Source organism: Podarcis liolepis (genome assembly GCF_965112155.1).
Source record: "Podarcis liolepis genome assembly, chromosome: 1".
NCBI lineage: Eukaryota > Metazoa > Chordata > Lepidosauria > Squamata > Lacertidae > Podarcis > Podarcis liolepis.
Window position 1 is genome coordinate 87,914,909 of NC_139554.1, and position 10,550 is coordinate 87,925,458.

Sequence of the window (10,550 nt, forward strand, 5' to 3'; positions counted from 1 at the left end):
GGAATGAAAATTACCTTTCCCACCACTCCTCAGCTGATCTGCATGCATCAGCTAAGGAGCAGTGAGTGAGTAGGTGCAACTATGCTTGTGGACCTTGGCATACCTGGGGGGGGGGTCTCACTCCACCCACTTTGGGGTCTGGTTCTGCCCACTCTTGAGCTAAGGCCCTCCAACAGTTGACATCTATCAGCAGAGGAATGTATACAACCCAGAGCTTTTGTGCTATTTGCAGAATAAGATATCCCAAATAAGGGCAAATTATGCAAATATGCTTTATTTGCATAATTTATGCAGCTTGCAGAATTCAACTATTCTGGATGCAGACTTGTTAAGTTTTTTTGTTTGAACGCACAGCGCTGCCTATACAAATTTTTAGTGCCTTTTTGAGAAAGGTGCTACATTAGAGGCTAGAGTTAGAGAAATGACATTCCCTTTCTCAGAACAGGACAGAGTTGAAATAATATTTCATAGTTCTCTCCTCACTCACAAAAACTGAAGCGAAATACCAGTATTCTTCATGTTAGCAATGATAACATCCAGTTGATCCTCACTGAAGGGACTACTGAGGTCTGTAAAAACTTCAATGTGTAGTTTGTCATATTTTTTCCCACTAAAAGAGAAGGCAAAAATAAAAGAGTTTCAAAAGCACAGGTATTTTGACAGCTGCTGTATTTTGACTGCTTCTTTACAAAGAGCAATTTATACTTCTAGTAAGGCCACATATGATTAATATGAATCCACAGAATGTCATGTATTTGCTGTGTTTGGCCATCACAATATACCATATTTTAGAGGGATGTGATTGGACCTAGGTAACGCCTAGGTAAGCTGACATGTTTAAACAAGCCATAATTAACCTTAACCAAAGTATAAGGTTCGAATGAAATGCTAAACTTTATTATTCTTGCTATCCACCTTGAACTGCCAGGAAAGGCAGGATATAAAATTGTTAGATCAATACAAATAAATAAATAGCACTGCCATTTTAATTATTTCCCCCCTTTATTACGCATTGAGGGAAGCATCTCCTCTTATAATATACTGAGTAAAATTAACCAAGTGCTATATTCCATTTGGTATCAGTCATGGAAAGTACTTCAGTGTCAGGTGAGCTGATTTTCCAACACTTAAGTCAATGAAAACCTGCAATTTTTACATTAGCGTAGACCTGATTCTTAGCACTGTGCTGCAGAACAAGTGCCCAATTAACATGAAAGCAAACTTCAAAAATGGGCTATGAAAGACTTAAGCGGCTAAAGTTCAGCAGTGAAAACAAATGAACAAACAGAGCAGAGCAGCAAGGGAAACCCAATACTTTTCATTTTCAGCTTGTTATATACCTCAAGAGTAAAGGTCATTTTGTTCTTCAAAGAACTTCCAGTTCTTTATCTCAGTGAGAATTTGGGTCCACAAAAGCTGGTTGAGAGGTACTACCACTTCCTTTACAAAATTAAACTAAAAATGTCCTGAAGGCTATCCCAAAATAGCCCTATTTACTAAGCTGTCTAATAATACACACAGAAGATTTTGAGCTCTCTTGTGGTAATCAGTCAGAATCCTTCAGTATTTATTATCTCAAAAACACTCCTTCCATAGTAAGATAATGTCCCAACACTAAAATGGAGTCCGATCCATTTTCAAAACTGAGTTTCAGAATCCTTAAGCGCAGTTGTGGGCCAATATACTTACATTGTTTCCTTTTGGAGCAAGTCCATGCAAACAACAAGAGCATCAAGAACTAAGCACATTAAGAAAAGTCACTTTAATTTTTAAAAAACCCACAATTTGATACATGCTGGCCAGGATGCAGTCATTACTGAGCAGCCCTAGTCACAGTAATATTTCACATTTAACGCACCTGAAGTGTTCAAAGCATTTAACATATCAATAACAGGGCAGTGTTTCCCAACCTTTTTCCAACCGTGACCACTTCTGACCTAGTTTCCTTTCTGTGGTGCCCCCCATGGGCATAGCCAGGGGGGCAGCTGCCATCCAATAAGTACAAATCAATACAAATAAGAGGTTCTGCCCCCCCAACAAAAATCCTGGCTACGCCCATGCCCATGTTCTATGTAAACAGAACCTGTTTTATTTATAATTGTTATAATACAGTCCAAAAGGCGCACAGGGAGTTCTGTATATATGGGAGAATTTTAAAAAGCAAGTGGTCTTCACTGACCTGGTGCAAAAAGATCTTGTCATCCAGAGGAGCCCTGGCTGCCTAGATAATACACTATAGCCCCACACACCCTTACCTGGGAGTATGGTCCACTGAACTCAGTGCAACTTTCTTCTGAGTAGACACTTATTTACCAGATGCAAGGCAGCAACACCAGACGACCCCACTCAGCTAGGCGCTGGGATGGATTTCACCCAGACCTTGCAGAGTCAGGCCAACACTGCCAACAGGCCCTACGTCCCTTGGCACTTAAATCAGGGGTGGGAAACACAGCATTAGTCCTGCTTTGGCCTATGAAGCCATTTCCCCCAACTCATGCCCCTCTGCCCCACACCTGAAGTCACATGTGAGGCAGGTAAAGACATGACTGGATTTCTTCCACGAGTTCCCCTGAGAATCTTGATCATGCCACCAATCCCTCCAGGCAGCAGGATCAAGTCACTGGCAGGATTAAAGTCACTGATGGGTCGTGAGTTTAACACTGCTGGGTAGGCTGCCCAACTGAGCGGCCCTGTAGAAAAAAGCTTCGCCCATAATGAAGTTGGCAAAGCGCCATGCACCCCACACTCAGCTGGATGTCGGGTGCTTGGGAAGTGCCGTGCAAGAGACTTTGGCAGGTGGGAGGGATAAACCACCTGTCAATCATCTGACATCATAATAATACCATGTCCTGTCCACCTGTCAATGGTGTTCTGTCGGGGTGAGACAAATAACAATCTGGCCCACTGAGCCAAATAGGTTTGTCTTAAATAATAAGGGCTCTAGGAGTTAATGTGGCAATTCCAGACACAGTTAAAATAAAAACTCCCAATCTTCCATGCAACTGTAATCTGGTGAAAAGATTTTCAACATTCATAAAGGATACTGTCCCCATGTTCAGAGCCAGGCTGAACCATATTTTGTATGTCTTCCAGCAAATCAAAATCCGGCATCATCAGGTGTCTGTGCACAGTGATATGCTGATATTGGTCCCCGCTGGCAAGGCTATTTGCAGTGTCCTCTGTGCCAAATAAAACCAAGGCGATTTCATCTTTACTCTCAGCAAACACCTGCAGATGGTAAAAGATGCCAGTGCGGATACAAAGCTTTCAGTATAAACTTTGCTACTCAGCTTCAGATTACTATCGATTCATTTTACCCACCTTATCTGCATCATATATGAAACATATTTAAATGACATTTTAGGTTCTGTGGTCAGCTACCAAACTGTTATGGGAACTACAGTTCAATATCTGGAAAAAATTCCCGAGGCTAGAAAATACAGTTACAGAACTTTGCCCTCCCCCCACCAACCGGAAGGGGCAGTTTTAACATAAGTTGAAAACTGAAATAATGGTAGGAAAAATCAATGTACCAAAAGGATTGGTGGAACAGAATGCATTATCAAAGAAGTGGAGTAGACATTCTGTGTTTCTGTTACACCTATGTAACTTCAAGGAAAGAAGTATGAAGCTGAGGGGAAACATGGTGTGCAACAAATTGTAAACCACAGGCAGGGGCAACAGCCTCAACGCCCCTGAAGCTGCCCCCGTCTTCTATCCCATCGGAGTTTTTTCCCCCCTATTCATTTCTGCCTTATTTCCCCTGGTTTATAAAGTTAACAAAACACTGCAGGCCTGTTTTAAGTTTTACTTCTTCCCTTTCACATGAAGTGAAATTTAGCCCTGTTCTGATGTCATCATGCTGTGAGTTTTCTGAGGCAGCTTCATCTTTATCATAACTTCTACTGTTCGTCCCACCCCTCTGAGCTCTTTTACCTGTCGCTGCACAAACATTGTCATCACTTTTTTGGCTTGTTCAAAAGGAGAGTCTTCTCCAGGACCAGAATTGCTCATGGAAAAGCCAACATCCATACACAGGACCACTGCTGCCTTCAGAAAGGAAAAGTACAAGCTGAACTAGAATATGGCTAGGCGAAATCATACAAGCACCTATTTCTTGAGCTGTAACATTCTACACCTACATGCTACTGCAAAGGAAACTATGGAACCAATACACCTTCCAGGCTACAATGCTATACCCAATGGGAATATGCCCAGCTCGGTTTAATGGATTTTACTACTTTACTCAGAAGTAGGCATACACAGAATTGTTTTCAAAATTTCTACCTGTCTTGCCAAAAACACTGTAGAAAAATAAACCACAATACACACTCCTAGCAGGATTGGGGGGAAAGTCCGATTAGCTTTGTAAAATTGCTTTTACAATAGAAATAATGTGTTTAATGCAGTAAGGGTAAATATGGAGGGCTTATATAGAAAAAACCCCATATTTTTTTCTTTATTCGGTTTATTCAATCTATGCATTTTGGGTCGGAGGGCTCTCCTGAGCAGAAAATGCTTGCTCTGCCTGTACCACTGAAGCTTTACAATCACTCAGCTGAGCAATACTGTTGGATCCAACCCAATATTTACAACCCACCTTTACTCAAACTATAGGAATCCATTTTTTAAAAAATCAGGTTCCCCCATGTCCTAAACTTCTCAAATATATTTGTTCATGTCTTGGATGCTGGAGTCACAGAACTGGAAGAACTGTTTGTTTTTTCTAATTTAATAGTTTAGTTTTTTTAAACTGCATGTTTACTGTTTTTATATTGTATTTATACAAGCTTTGCTACATAGAAAGCTGCTTTATGGTGGGCTTTCCCCTCGAAAAGTGGGATATTAGTATCTAAATACCTACATAACAATGTTATTATAGAATTAAGAGATTGCGTCCAACTAACATGTACGAGTAGTTCAAGGACTTTTGCCTGTGCAATAAGACTTTCCATCCCCCCACAACCCCTTTTATCTGCTCTGAAGAATTGGGGGAGTGAGTGGGCATTGCGCACTACTTTACAGCTTGATCCCAACAGGTAAGTTTCTGATATGTGAACAAGGTCTGTGTGTGTGTAAGTACCACTGTGTGTATAATCACTCCCTTGATTAATCTGGAATACAAGGCATCACTTGGTTCTAAATGCAAGTGTAGATTAGGTTGCAATCCTACATACACTAACATGCGAGTTAATCCCATTGAACTCAATGGGTCTTACTTTTGATAAGCTATGCACAGAATTGTACTGTAATAAATAAATAAATAAGTAATATTGTGTCGCGATCCGCTTTGTGCAGACTTATCTTCCCCTGAAAAGCAGGATGCAATTCTGATTCTATATATGTAGCATTTCGGAGTGGGGGGGTCGCCCCGGGATAATCTAATCATAGGTTAAACCCCCCCCAAAAAACCCACACCCCTCACTAAGGACTAGAAGCCCCACTTTCACCTACAATAATAATAACGAGACAAGCGAGGGAGGGGAAGAGACTCGCTAAGCATCTTAAACGGAAGTCCAATGCTAGGGGATGAGCAGCCGAGAGAGGCGGGAAAAGTTCCCCTCAGGCCCTGAAGCCTCCCATTAGCCCTGTCAGGGCGACGCGCGTCTCTTCCTGAGGGAAAGAGCCTGCAGGGACCAGCATCACCGGCGAGGTCCGTCTCTCACGCCCCACCACCCGCGCGTTACCTTCGCCCCCCGCGACATCGTGCCAGAAGCGGCTCCAACTCCGTCTTCCGCGCCTCCGCCGCCTCTTCCTTCCGGAGTCTCTCGCCTAATATCCGGCCAAGTGGGTCTGGGCGCGGCCGTGGGAACGAGCCCCACAGCGGCGCCTCGTGGTCGCAGCCGAGATGGAGGAGGAAGGATGGAGGGCCGGAGGAATTGCGGTTACAAGGAGGAGAGGGTTGTGTTGGCACAAAAGAGGATGCTCAGGCAGCAGTTCTAATGCACGCTTCCTGCAATGATTTAACAGTGCCGGGTTTACGTATAAGCTAAACAAGCTATAGCTTAGGGCCCCACTCTCTTGGGGGCCCCAAAAAAATTTAAGGGGGGAAAACTGGATGTACATTTCCAAAATATAAGATAAAAAACAAATAAAATAAAACCTGCATACAGCAACAGTGTTTTGTGTTGTGTAGGCTCCTATGATGTAAGTAATGGGCCCCGCCTGCTAGCCTGCTCCCTAAAATATCACTGGTTTGCTCATTTCTGTATATAGGGTGCCTACATTCTGCTATTTATAATTATTAGTAGTTTGCATCATATATTTGCACCTATTATTATTTCATGTTACAGCAAGTTTCTAGAGACTAGATTATGAGTCTTTGTAAATTGTGTTTCTAATGGAACTTTTGTTATTGCCAAATGCCAATGTGTTTGCATTATTAAGTTTGTTATGAATAAAAAATCATTTGAAGTTAGAGCTTAATAATTATTTTACTATTAATATACTTACGGTAATTGTATTTCACTTCAACAATTACTTTGATGAAATACATATTTTGTTATGTACAAATAGCTTTTGATACCTATTAGGTCCTTAAATTACTATACAGTGGTGCCTCGCAAGACGAAATTAATTCGTTCCGCGAGTTTTTTCGTTTAGCGAATTTTTCGTCTTGCGAAGCACGGTGTCGGGAAAGTTTTGGAAAAGCTTCAAAAATCACCAAAGTCTTCAAAAACCTCAAAAAAGGCTACCACACCACGTTCTATGAGTTGCTCCTCAAAGTCAAGTCGCAACTGTATTAACGGTGTTAAGAAAAAGGAAACAAACTTGCAAGACATTTTCGTCTTGTGAAGCAAGCCCATAGGGAAATTCGTCTTGCGAAGCAGCTCAAAAAACGCAAAACCCTTTCGTCTAGCGAGTTTTTCGTCTTGCGGGGCACCACTGTATAGCATATATTCAACACAAAAAACAGCTGCAATTTGTTGTTGGCAAAGGACAGCTGGACATATAAAGGGCCCCATTACCTTCAGTAGCTTAGGGCCTCGTCAAACCTAAATACAGCCCTGATTCTTCAACATCAGCTTCATTGGACTTGTCATGTTGTGCGGATGCCTGATTAGTGTCTCCCAAAGCGACTACTCTATTCCCAACTTATGAATAGAAAGCGTAATACTGCTGGTCAACAAAAGAGGTTTAAAGACTCTCTCAAGGCAAATCTTTTTTAAAATGTAGTATAAATATGGACAACAGGGAAACACTGGCCTGCGAGCTCTCCAGTTGGAGAACAGCCTTTACCAAAGGGGTCGTGGGTTTTGAAGACGCTCAAACTCAGGATGAAAGGGAGAAACGCGCTAAGAGGAAGGCACGCTTGGCAAACCCTCACTATGATCAGCTCCCACCCGGAAACCTATGTACCCAATGGGGAAGGACATGTGACTCCAGAATTGGCCTCCACAGTCACCTGGAAGCCAACGGCTCTCTCTTCAGAGCAGACGCGTATAGGGTTGCACTGTTCATATCATAAGCCTAAAAGGGGGCAATGAAGATTGAGTGTGTGTAAAGAAATGCCACCTTTTAAAAAGGAGAATCTTTTCACCCCACTGCACAGCAGTAAGTTCAAACTTCCTACCATGTGGATCCTTAAGGATGCAGTCTTGTACTCCCACTTACCTGAGGGCGAGGCTCGGCTCCGTGAGGCTTCTGAGTAGACATGTGTAGGAGTACAATAACCAATCTCAAAGCGTATGGGAGAATGGGATGCTGAGAAGAGTGCAGAGAGAAGAAACATTGTCATGCAACTGCAGCAGGACAACTGGATGCCTTCACCTGCCCCAGCTGCAATAAAACATGTCTCTCCTGTATCGGTCTCTGCAGCTGTTACTCAACAATTTGACTTCACCCCCAAAGGCACACTCCTCCATCAGCTCCTGAGATGGATAGGTGCCAACCATTTGTTTTAAAACTACTGGTTTTACTTGGATTTTATGTCCATTTGTTTTTAAAGATTTTATCAGTATCTTTTATGAATATTTTATATTGTTTTTATGTAAGCCACTTAGAGGTTTGAGTTGATTAAGTGGAATGTAACTTTTGTTAAAATATGGGAGCTCATTTGGAAACACTGAGGTATTGTTCACCGACATTTTAAAAAACTAAATGTCTGTGTATAGTATCTGCTAGATTAAACTGCAGTTTCCTTTTGCAGAGTATGGCATCCTGTCAAATATATGCAATTTTAAAGGAGGGAGGAAATCTGATAACCCAAGAGGGAATCTTATTCATTTCCCATCATTCCTTAAAGAAGATGCCCTTGGTATCCTAAACGAAGTTGAACAAGTTCCGCCCTGGGCTGAAGCAGTGATTCAGGCAAAACTGCCCAAGGCTAAACTTAATTTGGCCACTTTACAAGAGAACGAAAAGAATAGGCCTCCAGTTGCATCCGAAGAAAGGGCACATTATCTCAAACAGCCGCAGCTGTAATGCTGCAGGAGACTGTGGTCCAGATCAGTGTGAATGGATTCTGTGTACAGTTAAATAGACCACTTTCCATTTTCTCCATGATGGGATCCTTGTGTAGGCTGTCTGAAGTTCAAATGGAAAATACACAAAGCAGCAGGTGATGTGAACAATTTTGGACAAGTCCCTCACCATTTGCTATGTTTTTGGAACAACCAGACTCTTAAGGAATAGGAGTGGGCGGTGGGTGGGGGAAAGCTTCAATCATTTTGCAGGAAATTGGCAGGTGGTCTATACAGAGGTTTCCAAAACACCTGGGGTTTTGAAAAAGTATCTGTTGAAATATGGTTTTTTAAGGTCTTACACCCCAGCATGAGATAGATTTTCTGGCTACAGAATTGCCTTATCTGTAGCAGCTTTCCTTAAACACTTATTATGCACTGTACTCTACGCTACCACCTGCAGCTCGCCATGACTGTCTAGCAGTTATTGATGATTCCCTGCAGAGGTGCATGTAAGTGCACAATTTACTTCCTCTATTTGAGCACACATACCTGGAGAAGAATCCCCTGCCTACCCATTTCATGAATGTGTATAAATAAACCATGTGCCCATGGTCTGAAATTGAAACAGAACTTCTATGCAGGTGGTTAATGTTTCCGTTCACCCTGTGGAATAAACTGCATGTTTAGTTCTGCATCAGTATGGTTTTCAAAATAGTAGCTGGGGAAGTTTTCATATTACCAGATTTTAGGCAACCCTTTGCCTTATGCACACTACAAAATGCTAATGCATTTCTACAACATTCTTGTTAAACTATTTAAAAATCCACCCACAATATTTTGTTTAACCAGCCTGCCCGTTTGCACGAATCCGGGTGCTACAAGGCAATTTGCCCCCAAATAATTCTTGCTTACCTTAGGCCATTATCTAACTGCGTATCTGCACGCATTTCAGAAAATCCATCACCAGCTAATTAAACTTTAGAACACAATAACTGATTCAAATATTTTAATCGGATTAAAACTTACTAAAAATGAAGCAGGCAAACTCTCAGGAATAACTCCTTCTGTTTGCAAAAGACTGAGATCCGTCTGGCGTGTTACAATTTGGATTGTTGCTGCAGTGCAACAGACACCTAGAATACAGCAGATACCAAATAAAGAGTAATACCACAAACATTTACTCATTGTGCTACCATTACCACAATGTGCTGTGTGGTAAACTGGCCATCTGTTTTGTCATGTTTTGAGGCGAGGATATATAATTTACTTAGTAAATCTATATGCCACCCTTCATCAGAGGATCACAGGGCAGTTTATAAAGAGAGAAACGCAAACAATTCATGGGAAACACTTCCCCACGGTAAGAAATGTTTTGACAGTGAAGCAGACTCATGGGTGGTGAGTTTGGGACATGGGCATCTACAGGAATCTTTTGGAAAGGGGAGACAAAGCAAAATACTGGAAGTGGGAAGCAGGCTAGTTTCCCACAAAGAAATGAAAGCAGTGCCCATGTGTTTTGCCACATTATCTCAGGTTCTACAAATGCTAGAAACATAGGGTGGTATTCAATTAACTCATAGGTAGGCAAACTAAGGCCCAATCGCCTTCTAAATCCGGCTCGCAGACAGTCCGGGAATCAGCGTGTTTTTACATGAGTAGAATGTGTCCTTTTATTTACAATGCATCTCTGGGTTATTTGCGGGGCATAGGAATTCGTTCATTCCCCCCCCCCTTCAAAATATAGTCCGGCCCCCCCATAAGGTCTGAGGGACAGTGGACCGACCCCAGTTGAAAAAGTTTGCTGACCTCTGAACTGACTCCTCATGCATGTGAAATTATGTCCGTTTTTGTAATGGGACTTCCCTCCACGCTCTCATGGAAGCAGATCTACTCAAATGTGCCAGCCACACTGCAGCTACATGGCACCCTCCCCCAAACAGCCGGTGTCAACATTAGTGTGGTATCGAGCAAACCTGAATTATGACTTAAGTTTACTGATTACAGAAGTGACTATGGATGCCACTAGATTCTCATTCACACACAGAAATTTGTACGTACCTGGCAGGCATCACCGACACATGCTTCCTGATTGGGCCCAGTATCTTCGGGTGGCTAATCTAACCTGTGGTCTTCCAGATGTTGTTG

The 10,550-nt window shown here is 42.2% G+C and overlaps 1 protein-coding gene across 2 annotated transcripts in view; it reads right to left on the reverse strand.

Moving 5' to 3' along the window:
* The window catches only part of XRCC5 (X-ray repair cross complementing 5), a 39,793-nt gene extending 33,910 nt beyond the window's left edge, over nucleotides 1-5,883 (reverse strand). The window contains exons 1-5 of one of the 2 annotated variants that reach the window (XM_083489611.1): nucleotides 5,688-5,883; nucleotides 3,937-4,050; nucleotides 3,045-3,228; nucleotides 1,690-1,738; nucleotides 488-610 (exon numbers count right to left, since the gene is read on the reverse strand). In XM_083489611.1, coding sequence (XP_083345737.1) covers nucleotides 488-610; nucleotides 1,690-1,738; nucleotides 3,045-3,228; nucleotides 3,937-4,050; nucleotides 5,688-5,705 — 488 coding nt within the window. In that variant the 5' untranslated portion in view covers nucleotides 5,706-5,883. The remainder of the gene's footprint in view (nucleotides 1-487; nucleotides 611-1,689; nucleotides 1,739-3,044; nucleotides 3,229-3,936; nucleotides 4,051-5,687) is intronic. The other variant, XM_083489610.1, reaches the window with a different exon arrangement.
* Between the last annotated feature and the right edge of the window lie 4,667 nt (nucleotides 5,884-10,550).